The following is a 19,070-nucleotide window of genomic DNA, read 5'->3' as shown; positions in this document are numbered from 1 at the left end:
GTAAAGAATTTGTCTATTTTAATCAGTGGGTGTTGCTTTTAATGTGAGGAAAGAGAAAGGCCTAGATTTAGCCCGAAGTTGCACAGGTGTATGACCGTTGGAGGGTTGGGCTAACACATGAAAAAAACTGAACAACTAATTAGTGTTTTTAGATTTACTGAAATAACGACACCTTTACAGTCAACTTGCTTTAGGCCTAAGAGCACAATATTAAATAGAAATAAATTCTCATAATGATCATTAAAGGGATGAAATCATATGTGTCTGCACGCATATGGTTAATACATATGTGCCTGTACTCTTAAAACTTTCTACAGCGGAGGTCAGTTGTTACTTTTGCTAGCATTAGCAAACTCTCTGAACTCTGCTCTGTGGTGGCTCTTTAGGTGTTTTATTAAGTCTACTTTTCTTTTGTTGTTGTAGTTTATCTTAATAATCTTACCCCAACCACCAACATTTCTCCTCCTCTTGCGTGAGCATAATGTAACAATGTCGTATTGGGTTTTTTGCACCAAATCAGGTTGGCCAGTCACGATCGTTAACTGCCCAAAAATAGACCTTGACATATGTTTAGTCCATCTAATGTGGTCTTAAGCCCTATGGGGATGTTTGTTTTGGCCAAATACAGGCTTATTATCTTATTTATTTACACTGAAACTTTGTGGTATCATAATCTTAATTGTGGCTTCAGGTTTCCACATGACACTGGACCAGGACTGTCTTCCAAACCAGTTGTGATGTCACAAAGTCATTTTCATGCACACACATCAAGGTCCAGAGTGTAACATTTAGGATGGAAAACTTGCAATATAATATTTATAAGTATGTTTTCATTAGTGTATAATCACCTGAAAATAAGAATCATATTTTTGTTACCTTAGAATGAGCTGTTCCACCATGTTGAACCACCATGTTTCTACAGTAGCCCAGAACGGACAAACCACACACTGGCTTTACATAGGGGGATTCATGGCCACAGTAGTTTGGCGGTGAGGTGAGGAGGTTGTAATCTGAAGCTACACCACTAGATGCCACTAAATCCTACACACAGAAATAAAACAGCCTTGTAATGTTAAACTCTGCATAAACCTCATTCTGCACAGTGAAGTTTAAACATTCAAGCGATTCAACAATAAGAAAATCACTTTTTTTGATGAGGGGGACATTGCCAGACTATGACTTGTTCATCACGGCAGACTTGCTGCTTTTTTCTTCCAGCACTTTATTATTTTTATTATTTTTATTTATTTATTTATTGTCAGAACTAAAGAAACATTGTCAAGGTTTTTTTCTGGTATCTTTAACAGAGAGATCACATTTGTCTCCATCTGCCCCAGAATGCACCTAATCCATGTTTGCTTCCACTGTGTCACAGTGAGTTTGTCTTTCTCCATTAAGGCTCTGATGTTCTGGAAAGAGTTAAGCCCAGGCTCTGCACAGACACATTTTTATTATTCATTACATTTCATTCTTTCCATCTCTGCAGTCTGGCCTTGCTGGTGGTGGAAGTCGAATTACAGAATCGCTCTTATAATGCCCAGGATCTCACACTTACAGAAGACATTTATCAACTAGCTTAATATGATTCATACAACAATGTCAACTGTATAATCCCATTGCAGCAGTGAGAGTGAGTAAACACCACAGAAACTGACCAAAATTCGGACACCAGTTGTTTTTACGTAACCCGGGTTATTAGGTCATAATTGCTTCAGTACAATGCGTCAGACTCAGAACAAGCTAACAATGTGTCCTAATACTCATACCTCAAGCAAAAACAAACAAAAAATTCATGAAATCAATGAATGAGCAGCTTTCTTTTTCAAATTTCTAAGTAAACAGTTGACAGGATGTTGAACCCAGGGGGTTTTCTGTTTCACTGATGGAGCTGTTAGCAGTAAGTGGTTGTACCGTTACAGGAAGTAGAGCAAAAGGTATGGGAAATGAAATGCGAACAGGGTTTATAAAAGATGAGGTGGTTCATCGAGTGATGGGTTAAAATATTTTCAGAGAGCTATTTGTGGCCTGCCGCTTTGCACGCCAGATACAGACAGAACAGCATGGAGACGCTTCTTTTTCTATTTCCTCAATTCAACTACATGGCCCCGAAGGAGGAAGCATATTTCAAAATGCTTGGTCCAGAAGACTTGCAGGCACCAAAGATGAAGGACGATAGTAGCAGGTTGGTGTGTGAACCTCAGTTATTTTCATGTGTTTTCTTTAATGTTTACTTTGTTTGGGAATGAGTAATTTCTTTTTGTGCTTTAGTAATTGTTGCAGCTAATATCAGAAATCTGAGTAGTGCAACTTTTTATCACGAGGGAAGAGATTAAGCAACAGTTTCTTTCTGTGTTGAAAAGTAAAGATTTTACTCAAGAGCACCACAACTCCATTATAATAGAGAGATGTGATGTTTCTGTATAATATAGTATCATTCAAGGCCACCACAGCTGACACTAGGGCTGTGATACTTTTAAAAGCTGCTGTCCTCCATGATGAGTCTCTGCTGCTTTTTAGTTAAAAGACATGTGCTAATGTGACTTGTACCACAAATATGTTGTGTAATTCATAGCGGGTCACGTAAGCCACTTCAGAAATGTGTCCGTAAGGAGTACTTCTAATACTTAGAATAATTTGCTAACAGTGTCACAGTTGCATGTACAGACAGTTCGTGGAACTTGATGTATTTTCTTCTCTGTTTGCAGACAGAAAGACAAGGAGAGGAAGAGCCGACTAAGCCTTTTTCTCACCAAGTCAGGCTCTCATGAAAACGTCAGTCCCCATAAAAAGACAAATACGACACCAAGCAAGTAAGGCAAAATCCATTAATTTCATATATAGGCAATGCTGTTTTTGACAAGTATTATTCATTATTAACCTCAGATTCCAGCACCCTCCATAACTCATTGCACCCTTCTACAAACATGGCATGTAGACGTCTCATGAGAATCCTAAACATTTTTTGCTGCATCATTAGGGAAGGGCTGACCGCATCTCTGATTTCTTTTTTTGCAGCATCTCACCAGAGGCAGCTTTGCAATGGAGCGACTCCTTTGAAGAACTGCTAAAGCACTCAGGTCAGTTTAATGCCCCAAACTTCTCAAAAATGTGTCAAATTGCTGTCCAAAACAGTTTCTTCTGCTGTCAAACAACTTGCTCTATTTGAATTGTAAACTGTTAAGGAGTGCTAGAGGCAATAAATAGGTAATGGAGAGAGCAGTGAGAGTTTCACTACATCTTTTAATGTTTGTTAGCACAGCTAGTAATACAGAAACTGTGCAACTTCCTCATAATCACAGAAGTTGCACTTTAGTGCCACAGTGAAACATTGTAAACCACTCTATGTGCTCATTGGGGAATGGTTAATGTAGTCAGAGGCATATAATGAAGACAATAATTGCAAAAAGTATTTTTAAGCTATTAATGATTTGTATATATTTGAATTGTTTGTATAGTAGGGCCATTTTAGTGACTTTAGGGTAAGGAAGCTATGGAATGTCTCCTTAACACATCCTGCTACATTCAAATGTGAGCTTCATTGACCCAACAGGCTCAGAAAATACATATTTTGTTTTGAACAGTTGTCTGTCTTTGTGTTACGTCATTCCAGTAACTAACAGTGTTTCTCTTTTTCAGATGGGGTGGAAACCTTCTCTCAGTTCCTCAGGACAGAGTTCAGTGAGGAAAACATTGAGTTCTGGTTGGCCTGTGAAGAATACAAGACCATTGATTCTGAGACAAAGCTACTGTCCAAAGCCAAATATATTTATACAGTTTTTATTGAATCGGAAGCCCCTAAAGAGGTACGGCATATCATATTTATTTACCATAATCTGCATGGGGGTAATGCTGCAAAATAGGATAAATCCTCAAACAACGCCTGCTGGTTTAGTATTTTCTTTGGCTTATTTGTCACCGAGGTTTAAAATATTAATGTCATTGTAATAAAAATAACAGTGGGCGAATTCAAAAGCACTGCATAGTCATGAGCCTGCAGCAGGATGACCTTTGTGAACAATCGTTAGGAGTAGCAGCATCTCACTGAGGTCACGCATCTAGTGCATGCACCTCTGCAAAAGCAGGTCGGGTTATTTCTGTGGAAGACAGTAGCGGTTTCAAAGGTTTCCATTCCCTTAGCAAGGATGATGCGACCACCACTAGATATGCTTTTAAGCCCTGCAGCAGATCTGTCCGTTAAAGAGTTGGGTGTCTGGTTTGAGGTTTTGACATTCCTCTGCAGAACTGGAGAGAGCGTCACCCACACATTTTCAGTCTAAGATGAGTGTATGTGTACATGTGAAAGATTAGAAGCTTTTCAGAGCATGCTGTCATGAGAGAGTTTACCAACTTGAGTGATCTCCAGGGAGACCCAAATGTAAACGAATGTAACCTTCAATACTGATGGTGGGAGATGCAGTTTCACACTTGTGAATATTTTGAGAGGTGTGTTAGGGGCGATTATTTTTATTGCTGTGTGAGAAGCTTCATCACTGCTGGTCTTTTAAAGAAGAACAATTGTTCAAATACCATTCACAGCCTTCCATTGTCCTATTTTTAAACAAACAATAATTCACAAAAGTATCTATGATGAAATCCAGGGAGCTGATGGCTGTGTGTCACTGATACTGTTGCTTTTGTGAGCCTTAATAAATCTAAATTCATTTCTCAAGAGAACAAGCACAGACAAACACCTTTACAGTCTAAAATGTGCTTCATTTTAGTTGTTGAGTGAACTCATGCAAATGTAGATTTTCTACACTGTTTCAAGTGGTTCTACTTTACACTGCTCTCGCTGTGGATCTTGGGGTTTCCCCTTTCTTCTCGTCAGCATCTGATATATTCTCAGTTGACAACAATTCCACTAGGCCTTAGACAGAGACAAAAGTGTGTGTTTCTAATATTCCATTAGTATAGATTTGAATGTAGTTGATACGGCATGTCAGTAATTCTGCATGTTTTTTCATTGTGACTTAATTTTCTTCCACTTAGGTCAACATTGACTACAACACCAAGATGGCCATCCAGAAGAGCATAGCCCAGCCCACAAAGAGCTGTTTTGAAGCAGCCCAGATGAAAGTCTACAGCCTGATGAAAAAGGACTCCTACCCCAGGTTCCTCCACTCTGACATTTATCTGCGTATCACCAGAAGGAAAGGCCCGGGGGCCACCATGTTTCGCAGAAGGTCACGCTCCTGTGTGTTCAACGAGAGAGGCGAGGCAACTGAACCTTCGGCCTGGTAACGCATTGAAACATTGCAGGCGTAGCAGCTCACTCTGTGAAACTGATAATTATATTTGAGATAATCCTTGATTTGCAACACAGTTGTTGAAACGTAATATGTGTTGCAGAGGCTTATTATCCACAGGTTTGCTTCTTTTATAACCACAAAGGTCACTGGATTATTTTACTTACATAGTACTGTTGTAGCTTGCCAGTGAGAAAAATGCAAAAGTATAGTTCAACATTTTGGGAAATATTTATTAGCATTCTTGCTGAGAGGTATGTGAGAAGATTGATATAACTATGTATATGTATGTATGGTAAATATGAAGCTATATTAGCTTAGCTTAGCATAAAGACTGGAAGCAGAGGGATGAACTCCAATGGGTACAAAATCCACCTACCAGCACTCACTAATAGCCATGTTACTGTATGTCTTTTTAGAGTAAAAATGTCACAATGAGGTGTTACAGGGGTTATGTGTTGGACTGTTTCTTGGCACAGTAATATCCTCAAGTGTGTGCTGGATTCCAGACAACCTCACAGTACACACAAGGAAGTTTAGCTAGCGGTTTCCCCCTTGTTTCCAGTCATTATGCTAAGCTAACCGGCTGCTGGCAGTTCCTTTATATCTACCGTACAGACATGAGAGGCAAGAAAGTGAATAAGCACATAAGATTTTGAACTATTCCTTTAAGTACGATACTACACAGTTGGATAACAGCTGACATCATTAGCCTTTAAGCTATAAGAATAAATTTAAAAAAGGTTATGAAGCCACTGTGCCAGAGCCATGTGGTTACCTGAAAATAATGGACACCTTCCAGCCAATCAGAATTGAGTATTCTCTGTGGCCATGTAATAAAACCAGATCATTCTTCAGCACTGGGGGAACAATTTATCCATTCTCTTTCTAAGAGACACTGCACTGCTTGTGGATCAAACCTTTATTGATGGTTTATATATTTTCTCAAATCTTGCTAAACTGGAATGACAATGGGATGGTTGGGGACAGACTCTCAGCTGAAGTGCCTCCCTGCTACTGACAGTATTCAACCAGCCATACAGGCAGCCACACTGAAGCCTCTCTCCTGACTTTAGAAACATTATGCTTCAATTATTTTGTCTTCCAATACAGCAATAGCACCTTATACAACATTAACACAGTTGATGGCATAGAAGCTAATTTGACCATATCTCATTAAAACGGATTCATGATTTTATCCCTCGCACTGTCCAACCCCCCCACACCAGACTAACTTGTGGTGAAAGCCTGCAGCCTAGGTGACTGCATAGCACTGAAACTTTTTAACGAGGGATATACATCTCTCATTTCTGTTATTGATTAAAACATATCCCATTTTCACACACAGAAAATGCATGTGTCTTATTTGAATACTAATATTATATCATTATATTAATTATGATTGCTGTTTTTCAGTTTGCTACCATCTAATATAATTTAAGTATTACTATGATCATATGTGTTGCCTTGCTTTTGTAAAATGTATATACTATAATATGTGTTGAGTAACTCAAATAAACTCTTTATTCTAAAAACTGTTTTAATGAGGCCATTTTTTTGTCATTAATTAGTCTGAATGACCACATCTAAATGTGACAAATGGAGCAATAATATATGTACACTAGTGGGGAAAATTGTGATTGTGTGTAGCTACCTATTCCAAATCACTGAAAAATTAATGGACCTTATCAACACAAACCATTCCAGCACAGAATTATTCATGTTACTGTATATGTATGCACAAGCTATACTTCTTACAAAGACAAATACATATTAATTTGAAATGTTTGCCTCCAAACTCTTGCGTATGTATGCAGAAATAAATGTATACCAGTGCTGTACATGTATGCAGCAGAAAGCTGTATAAACAAATACACACAGAGATGGTTTAGCTCATTAACACACATGTCAGGGTTTCTAGTAGCCTTCAGAGGGATAAAGTCCATCTCAGCCCAAGTTACTGCCATTTTACAAAAACCTGCGTGGAATACCTCGCAGTTCACATTAATTATGCATCCATCTAGACGACAGTGGCATGTGTATACTGCAGTTCCTGCTGTCTTCTCACACAAATAGTCGGAAAAGGAAAGGGAAATGTAATGATGTGTTAACAAAGGTAGGAGCTCAGCTAGCCTGCCAAATTCATCACAGCTTAAGATTAGTTGCCCGCTAAGAATTTGCTGGCAGATTTCTTGTTTCTTTCCCATTGGTATTTAAATTTGTGACTCAGTCTGCGCTAAAAGCCTCTGAAATCATCCACAAGTTAAAGATGTATTGTAGAACCTCTGAAGGGAAACAAAACAGTAAGAAAGCAGTTTGCCTGGAGATATGAGGCTTGTAAAACAAGATGAATACCAGTCTCAGAGGAGTTTAAAACAAAAAGATTTATTGTAAGGTGTCTAATAGTGGAGGTTTACGCAGATTTTGTCAAACAAATGGGATTCTTTTTAAAAGATTCCTCAATCTAATCCAAAGTCTGTCAGAAGTTTTGCCCCTTTGGGCTCTGTTATCCAAACTTTTACACCAAACGTTCCCATTTAAAGAACCAGTTTGTCCCATCTCAAAAGCCTTTATCTAACTCTACATGAGCCAAATTTGGTAATAGATTTGCTGACTCCCAGGCTCAGATATTGAGTTGTAAAATGTTCCCCTTACAAAACAGTTTGCACTTGATGCTGATGGCCTGCAAAGATATTGACAGACCAAAATGCATTTCATTGTAACTGCAAACAGAAGGCCGCAAAGTCTCAAGGTGAGAATTTGTATACTCTACTTCCACTGAAGTGCTGGGAGCATTTTGAGAGGGACCTGTTGTGGGGGAAGAAAGATACAATTTAATGCCTAATGGACAACTTCCCTCAATTCATCAATAGGTAGCAGGTTTCCTTTCTTTACAGAAACTTTCTTCAAAGAAAGTTTGTTAAGAGAAAATATAAATAGCTGAATATTCCTGAAACTCAAGTTGTGTTTTAGAGAGCTTTCTTTATGTGGTTAGATATATTATTGAGTGGCCATCATCAAACTTACTGTTGAGAGGGTGAAAGTCATTAAAAAAAGAAAGGAAGGTCACTTAAGGATCCCTGTTGCTCACTGTTTTCATGATACATGTAGAGTATGGTCAAAGACTTTTACACTAATTGAATCACAGGCATGCTGTTAAGTTAAATAGGTTTTCAGGTTACATCTGCAATCTATTTAAATGTTGTCTTTATTGTCACATGAGCCCTTGCCTTGGTCAAGGGCACCGACCACAAATCAACCTAAAATACATGTTTTTGACAGTGGGGGAAACCAAAGCATCCTGAGGAAACCCATGCGAACAACGGGAAAACATGCAAACTCCACACAGAAAGGCCCTGCCCCAGACAGGATTTGAACCTTCCTGCTGTGAGGCAACAGTGCTAACCACTGAAGCACCTACACCAACCCCCGGCCTGCAGTCTGGGTCCTGAGCAGCTTCAGGAGAAGGGTCAAAACCCTATTCATGTCGAATCAATGAAGCAAGCAGGACCAACAGCGATGAGAAACACCCAAATTCAATCCTGTCAGTTACAGAGAAAGTGGACACATAATACAGTTTTAAAACAGATATGGGGGACCTGAAGAGGACTAGAGTGCCACCCTGTGTATGGTGGAAAAAATGACATCAACAAATTACAAACCAAAGTGGAAGTGCATTCTGTATCACTAGTGAGATGCATTTCATTGTAGATGTTAATATGAAAATGATCAATGTTGTTTTATGAAATGAGCCCATTCAGGGAGTCATTTTTGTCCTTGGATAGTAACACTGACCGATCAGAATAACTTCTTATGTAAGACCATGAAAGGCTAAATCACAACAAGACAAAACATCTTGGATAGTCAAAGGCGACACTCATATCTTTCCTGGCAGTGCCTTTTTTGAAAAACAAATTTCTGGACCTGGTGCATCTACACACATGCAAATAGGGGCAGCCTGGGTGTTTTCCATCACCTGCTGTGATTTACATTCTTGGTTTGTTTGGGCCCATCATGCCTCCACCAATGGTCAGGAAGGTCATCACAGGTTATAATGCACTGGACATACTTATGATAATATGTTTTTTATGATTCAGTGTATGACATGACCTATACAACCAACAGACCCATAGAAGCGGAGGACAATCCTCCACATCTAGCTCATGATCATATGACAGAAATATCTTTTTCCATCCATTTATTCTAAATCACGAGAATACATTATCACACAGTATTTAACCGCTTTCAAAGTATGCCACACATATTTTAGTAGACACTAAATCATTGAAATCAAACATCTAATGATGGAAGTTGAAAAGCAGACAATAGACACACGTATAATGTGAAACCACCATGGATGTATATAGGAGAACTGGATACAGTGTTGGATTCAAGTTGCTCAGTGGCACATGAAGCCGAAAAAGCCACTTACTTTTGAAAAATTACCCAGATGAGTGTATATATTTGAATGCAGATGTCAGATAAACTATGTCATTCAATGTAATTAAACCCACATTTATTGGATATAGTGTTATATAGTCAGTGTACAGTATGTTTAACTCTGACTCAGCTAACTTTGTAATCATACAAACTTCTTGAGTTCTCTCAAGTCGTTGGCAGCCTCACAAGATCACATGAGCAATGGTGATTTTTGACGTTTACTTCTCCTTATTCCAAACCCAGTGCAGATTTGCACCACGGCTGACTAATCTAATCCAAATCACAACCTTTGTTTCAAGAGTCAGTGATCACCTACATGAACTGAAGATGTCATATGAGCCATATTAATAAATCACTGCTTGTTTATTCTTTGTCGCCTTGATGAATAAGTAACACTGGGGATATGCAAATGGTATGATGACGAGCCTTTTCCTTAATAGTGAATTTGTTTATGGTTATTTGTTTGTGGTCAGGATCTCTCCTAATGCTTCCTGACCATTGCTCATTGCTTTAGTTAAATCTTATTCTGAATTTGAAATGCAGTGCTATACCACAACAGGCCATTACGTTACCATATTCCTGATGTCCTTACTAAGTGATGACAAAGTATTCAATAATCTAAAATGTATTCTTCAGTGATCTATGAACGTATCTGCCAACCTCATATTGTCACATTCATGTTAATGATAATCAATGTTTTGGACAACATGTGCGGCCAGCTTAAATCACAACCCAGTTCTCTTCTCTTCAAGGTACGACAGACATGGAAGGATGCCCTGTCTCTCCCAACAACACCATTTTGCATAAAGATTTCCATATATTCCATTCATGTTGGGTGGGGGTCATTTAGATTTGTTGAGTCACTTGACTCCCTCATTTCCAAACAATCACAACCCCATCTTCAGTCTGGCAGGATCTTATCTCTGTCTCCCTTCGTAAAGGACGAGGAGATGGCGATAAAGTGAGTTAATGCATATTTGATTATTGGGCCTTTACCATTTTCAGCAGGCAACAGCTTACAGCAGCCATGTGGAAAATACCAAGGAGTTTTTCACTCACTGTAAGTCTCACCTTGCATTGTGCCTTTATTTGTGAAGGGACTTGTAGTGCTGGGAGGATGCTGTCAGGTGCTCAATGCATTAAACTGAATGTTTACAAGAGATATTAAAATCCAATATGTCACATAGTATGAATGATTCATAATTTGGCCTGCAAGTTGGGTTTGCAGGTGGTATGTGCTGTGAAGTTTACAGATAACTGGGCTAGTGATAGATCTTGATGCTCTTTTCAAGGGTAGATTGTGTTGCTTCCCCAAGGATCCACTGGAGGATGTTGAAACTTGGAGTGAGTCTGTGGACAAAGTCCTCAGTTGTAAAGGTGAGTCTCTTCTGATTGTACATATTTGATTGTATATACACTTGCTACCTGCTTAATGTCCTCTGTCATTTCCAGCCGGACAGATAGCTTTCCGTGAGTTCCTGAAGTCCGAGTACAGCGAGGAGAACATACTGTTTTGGCTTGCCTGTGAGGAGTACAAAAAAATCAAGACAGTCCCCGAGATGATTTCCTCTGCCAACAGGATTTACTCAGAGTTTGTCCAAACAGAAGCACCCAAACAGGTAACTGGAAAAAAAAGACAAGTTGGTCATTGATTGTAATCTGAATTTAGCCGGCCTATAGTGATATAAATCAGTGTATTTGTGAGTTTTATTGTGGTATAATTGCAGAATGTTATGTGCACTGTTATAGTGCATATTATAGTGAATGATGATGAAAAGAGTTGCAGTGAGACGCCCCTGAGCAATATTGTTTGATTCCAGATCAACATAGATTGTGGTACCAGAGAAAACATAACAAAGAACATCTCCCAGCCGACCCTGACTTCGTTTGATTCAGCACAGAAGCTTATCTACAGTCTGATGGCCAGGGATTGCTACCCGCGGTTCCTAAAATCTGACATCTATCAGGGACTCCTGAGGAGAACCGATTCAAGGTGACTGTTTTAAAACTGATAGCCTCTCAGATGGAGGCTCACGAAATCTTCTCTCCAACTCTGATCTGCTGTAGCACTCTTTCATTTCAGTGTGGATAACGGGTTCATGCCATACAATCCAGATCCTAAGTGTAGCAGAAATAGCTTTTCCCAACCTGTGTGATTCAGTAGACAGTTACAGCTTAAGAGAATTTGTGGGTTGTATTATACTTTATCTCTTTAATTATGTTAAGGTAAAAAAAATAAAATAAAAAAAAACTCTTTAAAGAGACTGTGCACATAATTCTTCTATAATTATCTATTTCTCCTCCACCCTATGAGGTTAATAATAAAAAATAATTTCTTTATTGTAAAGTATTATCAACACTTTATCTAATTGATTATTCAAACATAAATCCTAATATGCTCTAAGAAATTCAACTTTCACATACAAATAAAAATGTGAGTGTATTGTTAAACATCTGTCTCAGTTTCTTGCTCTGTCAAATGTTTCCTTTTTCATTTACTTTGTAGTTTTTGAAATATCTAAAACTAAATATACTCAGTTGAATGACATTTGGGTGTGGTCCTTTTGAATGTAATGCAAATCGCCTCACCTGCTGCTGTAAGAGAAGACTGTATACTGCAATATGGTCATTGGTCAAAAGATACACCAGATGGCAACAGAGTCCTTCAAGCAACATCATTCAGTAAACAAGAAGACAAGAAGAAAAAGGAAGAAAAAAAGGCTTCACACTTCCTCTTACTTTGTGTGGGGTATTTCTGCAACCTCTCAGCTGCGGTTAAAATAAGTTGGTGCATTAAGGATTTTGTGAAGAGGAACTGTATGAATCAGTCTGGTGTTAAATTTGCCTGAAATGCCAGACACATAGGGGTGGGTGGAAGGGCAGTTTCAGTGGCAATTCAGTTGGTTTCATGTTGCCAGGCGGATTCATTCATCACCAAAAAAAATCTGTGAACTTGTCCATGTGATGGAAAAATCATCTCTAGCTTAGTTCATTGTCCTGTATGTATACATTCCTTCAAAGGAAGATTAGTGTTGGTATTAAATAGTATGAACCACATTGTGAAAATTACAAGCTTATATAATCGTCTATGTAAAAAGTATGCAAATGCAAAAGAGCACAACAAAGCTGTGTTCCCAAGACACCAACTTTTAGGCATAATGTTCAGATCCCCAAATGAGGGTAAACTCAGCATGCAGGATTTAAATTAAACACGAAGCATAAAATGCTACAGTTACATTGTTCTCCTTTTGCATGTACAACTATAAGGTGTTCATTGTCTGGTGTGTTTTTGAGTTTGGAAAGTGGAAGTAGGCACAGCGGGGTTTCTCCATGTGACTACTGGGTGTTAGACGAACATTTTGTTCTGTTTGTGTTGGCGGCATTAAATGTACGGTATTTATTTTAAGGTGCTGCTGTGCTTGTGTTGTGCAGACAGCTCGCCACAACTTCCCCTCGTTTAGACAACTCTGGTTGCAATCACCTCTTTGTGGGAGAAAGGGTTGAGTTTGTTGGGTACTATGAAAAAAAAGTGTTTTGTCTGCGTTTGTCGTTATGACGCATAGCAACGCGCAGCATAACTGCAGCAGACATTGCTAGCAGGAAATGAGGAAGACATAAAAATGAAAGAAACTCAGAAAAGTTATAACTCTCACAGTGACAACAGTTGATAGAGGAAACCCACAGACGGGTGTTGTCTCCGATAAAGAACATTTCTGAGATAACAGTTTTTGTCACCACAGCAAGCCATCAACATCTGCGTTCTGACACAATTCACATTTCCTGTCAAACAAACTAACATTAACATGGACAATGTGACAAAACAGCAGCTCATTAAGTTTTCTTAAACACCATATTTTATGTGACACTATACATTCATCAGGCTTGCAGCTTGTTAAACTAAACATATGCTATATATTCTATAGCACACTTAAACTTCTTAATGGGTCTTTCCACTTTTTAAACATGCTTTTGCTCATGCATTCACTCCAAACTGCATGTTCTCTGCATTTCCTGAAAATGTATATGCATTCTTGTACACACTTAAATGTGTTGCTATGGTTTTCAATTGTTCCACAACAGTATGGAAATTGTAGAGACTTGAAACTTGCTTGAAAGTTTGAAGGTGTTCATCACTGTCAACATCATGCCTACATCTAGTGTTGTCAAAGCTACATTATGAATATGTAATAATGCAGCTGTAAATCCAGAAAGCAAAGCAGTACAATACAATGGCAGGCATGGTAGATCAAATAAATCAGGATAAAGTAAATTACAACATAAAAAGTAAAAGTGATAAAATTCTGTAGAAAGTCTCAGAACTGTGCAAAAGGATTTATGTGCAGAGTTTAACACTAGAAGGCTATTTTCAAATAAGGGGGGAAAGTTTCTCTGTGCTCAACCTACATCTGAGTTTAATGATTCATCTCCACAGGAGGGTTTTTAATAAAGCTGAGTGAGTTTCATGAGAGTATATGATGACACTATATATACAGTATAGCTGTCTTTTAACGCACATGTATTAGATTGGTACTCAGCATCGGCCGATACAAAAAAGTTGAGGTATCAGAAAGGAAAAAATTATATCGGAACATCTGGGTCAAGCCCCACTCACTCTGAGTACGGACAGGAATACAAATAATTTAGTTGGTTGAACAGATACAGAACAGACAGGCCTATGGATAATGGTGAGGTCACTCAAGTTTTTAGCCATATAGCAGCTCCAGGGAGGAAAATGTTGGTCTGTCTGTTAGTCTGGGGGCCCTAATAGCTAAGGCTACATCACCTGTGCTCCTCAGTGCTCAAGTGAGAGCCAGACTTATATGTGCTTAAAAATGACACAGTAAAAGGTTCAAATTGATACTAAAATATGCAGGTCACTACTGAAGGGATTCAACAGTAATATGGATTTTTAGTGCAGCAACAACATTAACAACTGCAGTTGTAGATAGTATTACAGTAAATTAGTCCACACGAGATACGGAGGAAAGCATGTATGAAAGTTTCCAGATTTGCAGGGATAAACACTGCTCTTTAAATTTTTATGTTTAAGTTTTCTTGAGCTTCAGATCTCGACACAGATGGCTTGATTGACAAAAAGGTGGGTCAGGAGGTTTTTGGAAGTGGTATCCACTGCTGACTTCCACAGTGTATTTCTTACATAATAAGGCGTAGGAAATACTAGAAATGATACACATAGTGGCATAGATTTGTTTTATTACATATTGTCCATATTAAAGATGTGACAATGTGAACTATAAAGAAGATGTGATAAGGTTGACATATATTCAGGAAATCAAATTTTTTAAGAATCTAAGTATTGATTTCTGAAGGACCCCCCTTGAGCAGCTTTGTGATAGATGTTTTTTGACTCAAGAGCTGAGATGTACATGGATTAGAATTGAATCTCAAATTTGATACAAGCAGATAATTATGGACAGCTTGAGTATCAGTCATAAAAAAACAGATCTGCAGTGTGACATTGCTAACATCACTGGTACAGAGCAGAAAGGACAGGACTTGCACCTGAGACATTTATAAACCAAAGAAAAACAGAGGACTGATTACATTTTCTTTTAAAAACGGTTCCATTAAGGGGAAATGTTCAAATGACAGGTGAGAGCTTTGTTTTTTTTCCTGTGAACACTGTAGCAGGAAGTGAATGAAACAGTCCTGAATTACCACTCTGTAAGGGCATGTGCAGTCTGCAGTCAGACAGAGGGGGAGCTTCTATTTAAGGTTCTATTCCATTCAGGTCAAACAGGACCACTGTACTGCTGTTGTGCATGTTAGTTCACTGAAAAATCTCTGCTACACTAAATGGAACAAGCCTTAATTAGTAATCACTGGTAACACCTGTGTTTTACCCTACTATTTCAATGTCAAAATGGCTGCTGTGAAAACGGTGTATTAGTGATATTAGTGGTTTTACTTGATGTTGACATACAAGTTAGAGCTGAATCTTCTAATCTCTACAGTGAAAAGATATTAAGATGATAAAATAGATTTCCCGATATTACACCAGAGCTTTAAGCCACTGATATCTTGTTTTACCTATGTGACACAGAGATCTCATTATACCTCCTGTATGTATAAACTTCAAATCTTTCTAAAGTGGAAACACCGAGGGGTAAGACGAATACCACACAACCACAGTGTCCCTGCTTTGGTTCCGGTGGGTGACCTTTAGTTTCATATCATCCCCCTCTCTGTTTCCCTGTGTATTTTCTATCTGACTCCACTGTCAAGTATCAAACAAGAAAATGAAAAGAAACACATGATTTAAGTTATATAACAAGTCTTTAGCTGAAAGAGAACATTCAAACTGACCCAAAGCAAGACTGAACTTGTGTTGTTCTTGTGTGGTTTAAGGGTATTTTTCTGTCAGAGGCAAAACAAGATTCAAGCGAGGTCAGAAATGCTAACTTCAGAGAATTGCATGTTAGTTTTCCTAAGTCAATAGTGTGCCCCCCACAGAGATGTTGAAGGAATACATTACATGTATGCTAAGGTATTACTGAAGAAACAAATATGAATATTACAAATATAATACAACAATTTGTCATTTCTAGACAGGTGCGGTACAGGAGCTGAGAGACTTATGAAACCAAAGAACACAATGCATTTAGTGTGATTGCACCATAATGTGAGAGCATCTTAAAGTAAGACTATGTAACTTTGGCTGAGCAGCTGGCACCGCCACTATAAGTGACAATTATAAGATGATGGTAAATGTTAAAACTTAGAGTAACAGTAGCAAAGGAGGAAAGAGTCTTAATACAGTGAATAGCAGTAAAGGCCCCTGGGTGTATTAAATTGAGCAAGGGTGCATTTTATTGATTATAAGTTCAACTTTTAAACTTGTTAAAGGCCAAATGTCTTATTTCTTCTATCAATAGTACTATAGTTTCACTTTAAAGGAAATGTGATGTTGTGAAAGGTGTAGTTGTAAGTGACAGGATGCCACTGTTTCTTTCCTGCACAGATGCAATCATTAGCTTTTTCACTAATATAAAGTGCTTAAACTTAAGAGGACATCTTTACTTGTTTTACTTACATTTTGCTGTGAGAGTACTGAAATAGTCTCAGCATTTAGGTCACAATGTGTTTACAAAACCTAAAACAGTGGCATTGGTTCTTGAGGCAGACTGGAATAAAGACTAAAGCATTTGCCTATCTGCTGCAGAATTTTCCACAACCCAATTTGCATCGCCAGACTTTAAGCCAAACAAGTAATGATGCAGATCAAAGTACAGTACAGTCAGGCAGCTATCATTACAGTCTGCACAAGTTTGCGTCATACCCAACTTCCTCTTTTTCTGTGGTTAGTTCACAATGATGTTGTGACACTATGCACCAACCTCATTTCAGACTTCTGCTGTGCATATATAAGTTGATGCTAAGAGGACACAGTGGCAGACGCGGATCTCAATCAACACAGTCACACATGTATACAGTATTGTTGCCATGCCAAGTCTAGTCACATCACCACCAAGGCAGCTTCAGCACTTAACTATGGATGCTGACAACAAGGACAGGGGAAAAGACAGGTAAGCATTTTATTATAACTGATGCACTGCACTGATCTACTTTTTTGTGTCATGGCTGATTAACCTCAAGAAGAACATGCTAGTAAAATAAATGTGTTTGGTTAACCAGGGGAGGAAACATGAAGTGTCGACTTAGATCGTGTCAACACCCTAAAACGGATGGGTAAGTGAAGAAAACTTCTTTGGAAACTAAATATCAAACTGCTGACATACTTGTTGCTTATGTGACTGACACCGCACCCCTCTCTTGCAGGCTTTGTTACGAGGAGATGTCCCAGTGGTCACACTCACTAGAGAGACTTCTATCATCCAAATGTGAGTTTATCAATACATAGTCCCATAGTCAAGTTTCATAGTCAGTATTCTTCCTCAACACTGTCTAACTGCTGTTCATTTTGTGTTCATGTGTGTAGATGGCATGAAGATATTCCAGGCCTTCTTGAAGTCAGAGTTCAGTGATGAAAACATAGAGTTTTGGCTGATGTGTGAGGACTACAAGAAGATCAAATCTTCCTTCAGGATGTCCTCCAGGGCAAAAAAGATCTTTAAACGCTACATTCAAGCTGAGGCTGTGAGAGAGGTATGTGCAGAGGTTTCTTGTAATGCAGACAGATTTACAGTTCTCTTCACAATATGCACCACCTCTGCTTCTACTTTTGAATTTATGGTCCTCATTATTTTTCCTATGCTTCCAGATCAACATTGATCACAAGACCAGAGACTTGATCAGACGGAACATTAAGGCGCCCACCAGAGTGTGCTTCGATGATGCCCAGAGGATCGTCTATGGGCTAATGGAGAGGGACTCTTACCCACGTTTCCTCAGGTCTGACATCTATCAGGCTCTACTGGACTCCACATCAGAATCTGTGAAGATGTAAAGAAAACAGATACCAGAGACAGTGTGTTTATAGACACTGGACTGTGAACCTAAGCCCAATGCTGGACTACCTGAGAGAAGCTGTGTTGTGTGTTTGCTCATCTTGGGACGACTGTTGGTGATTCGTTAACACCAAAAGCACCAAAAACTCATTTTTTCATTTTCAACACATTCGTGCCTTACTTGTGAGTTGAAGAGGATGTGCTTTGAGGTTGGCCATGCCCATATACTCTGTGAGAGGGAAGGTCAGCTTTGTAGTAAAACAAAAACAAAGAGGGTTTGTTGAAAACCAGCTGATATAATGGAAACAGATGGGTCAGAGCCAAAAATGTTCTACAGCTACAGTTGTACATGAATCACTAGAAGCTGCTGTGATAGCCCCTGTAAGTTAGGAAATTTCCCAGACATGCCACGATTATGTCGTGAAAATACCGGGTACTTTCTGTGAGAGACGCCAGGAAGTGTATGTGGTGCAAACAACAACTTCCACCCAAGATGCAAGTGCATGAGCTGGTATCTACATTTGCACACCATCTTAAGTTTGTTATCTCACTAAAGCAATAGATAAGTAGATGCAAGATGTGGATTTTTATGTGTGGTGTTATCCATTTAGAGGTTTTACATTCTGACATCAATGCTGTCACAGTGAAATAACTGATGTGTTGCAGCTAAAATAATTAGTTATAAGCTATATATTAAAATGTGTTCCACAGTTTATCACAATGTTATGAATGTAAATATTAAGATGGATTTGTACATATTTAATAAACAAAATATTACACTGGCATTGAAATCTGACAAATAATTTTATATGTACAGATGTAAAGATGTACAGATGTACAGATGTACAGATGTACAGATGTACAGATAGATAGACAGACAGGCACAAAGGAGGTCAAGTTCCCATCAATCTAGATACACATCACCTTAAGAATCCTGGAAGTAACTTAGTCACAG

General features: G+C 38.6%; 3 protein-coding genes across 3 annotated transcripts; all 3 read left to right on the top strand.

Annotated features, from left to right (window-relative positions):
* Positions 1-1,939: 1,939 nt before the first annotated feature.
* rgs18 (regulator of G protein signaling 18) lies at positions 1,940-6,781 on the top strand. Its single transcript, XM_035671064.1, has 5 exons — positions 1,940-2,182; positions 2,706-2,810; positions 3,016-3,077; positions 3,637-3,803; positions 4,990-6,781. The coding sequence occupies exons 1-5, from the start codon at positions 2,061-2,063 to the stop codon at positions 5,239-5,241; spliced, it is 708 nt and encodes a 235-aa protein (XP_035526957.1). The 5' UTR covers positions 1,940-2,060; the 3' UTR covers positions 5,242-6,781.
* A 3,855-nt stretch (positions 6,782-10,636) lies between these two features.
* On the top strand, positions 10,637-11,733 carry rgs1 (regulator of G protein signaling 1). Its single transcript, XM_035671065.1, has 4 exons — positions 10,637-10,647; positions 10,984-11,063; positions 11,139-11,305; positions 11,507-11,733. Exons 1-4 carry the CDS (start codon positions 10,637-10,639, stop codon positions 11,681-11,683), a joined length of 435 nt encoding a protein of 144 aa, XP_035526958.1. The 3' UTR covers positions 11,684-11,733.
* A 5,339-nt stretch (positions 11,734-17,072) lies between these two features.
* Positions 17,073-18,900, top strand: LOC118335152 (regulator of G-protein signaling 13-like). Its single transcript, XM_035671361.1, has 5 exons — positions 17,073-17,233; positions 17,343-17,396; positions 17,487-17,548; positions 17,647-17,813; positions 17,929-18,900. The coding sequence occupies exons 1-5, from the start codon at positions 17,151-17,153 to the stop codon at positions 18,112-18,114; spliced, it is 552 nt and encodes a 183-aa protein (XP_035527254.1). The 5' UTR covers positions 17,073-17,150; the 3' UTR covers positions 18,115-18,900.
* The last annotated feature ends 170 nt before the right edge of the window (positions 18,901-19,070 follow it).

Source organism: Morone saxatilis, unplaced genomic scaffold, assembly GCF_004916995.1.
Source record: "Morone saxatilis isolate NCDOM2014 unplaced genomic scaffold, NCSU_SB_2.0 Contig23, whole genome shotgun sequence".
Classification (NCBI taxonomy): Eukaryota; Metazoa; Chordata; class Actinopteri; family Moronidae; genus Morone; species Morone saxatilis.
This window is presented reverse-complemented; position numbering and strand designations above follow the sequence as displayed.

Excerpts from the sequence above, each read along its gene's own strand:
- rgs1 (XM_035671065.1), top strand. Across the intron at positions 11,064-11,138 it reads CAAAGTCCTCAGTTGTAAAG|CCGGACAGATAGCTTTCCGT; the intron begins GTGAGTCTCTTC and ends TGTCATTTCCAG. Across the intron at positions 11,306-11,506 it reads AAACAGAAGCACCCAAACAG|ATCAACATAGATTGTGGTAC; the intron begins GTAACTGGAAAA and ends GTTTGATTCCAG.
- LOC118335152 (XM_035671361.1), top strand. The coding sequence starts at position 17,151 with ATGCCAAGTCTAGTCACATCACCACCAAGGCAGCTTCAGCACTTAACT. Across the intron at positions 17,234-17,342 it reads AAGGACAGGGGAAAAGACAG|GGGAGGAAACATGAAGTGTC; the intron begins GTAAGCATTTTA and ends TTGGTTAACCAG. Across the intron at positions 17,397-17,486 it reads CAACACCCTAAAACGGATGG|GCTTTGTTACGAGGAGATGT; the intron begins GTAAGTGAAGAA and ends CCTCTCTTGCAG.
- rgs18 (XM_035671064.1), top strand. The coding sequence starts at position 2,061 with ATGGAGACGCTTCTTTTTCTATTTCCTCAATTCAACTACATGGCCCCG. Across the intron at positions 2,183-2,705 it reads ATGAAGGACGATAGTAGCAG|ACAGAAAGACAAGGAGAGGA; the intron begins GTTGGTGTGTGA and ends CTCTGTTTGCAG. Across the intron at positions 3,804-4,989 it reads AATCGGAAGCCCCTAAAGAG|GTCAACATTGACTACAACAC; the intron begins GTACGGCATATC and ends TCTTCCACTTAG.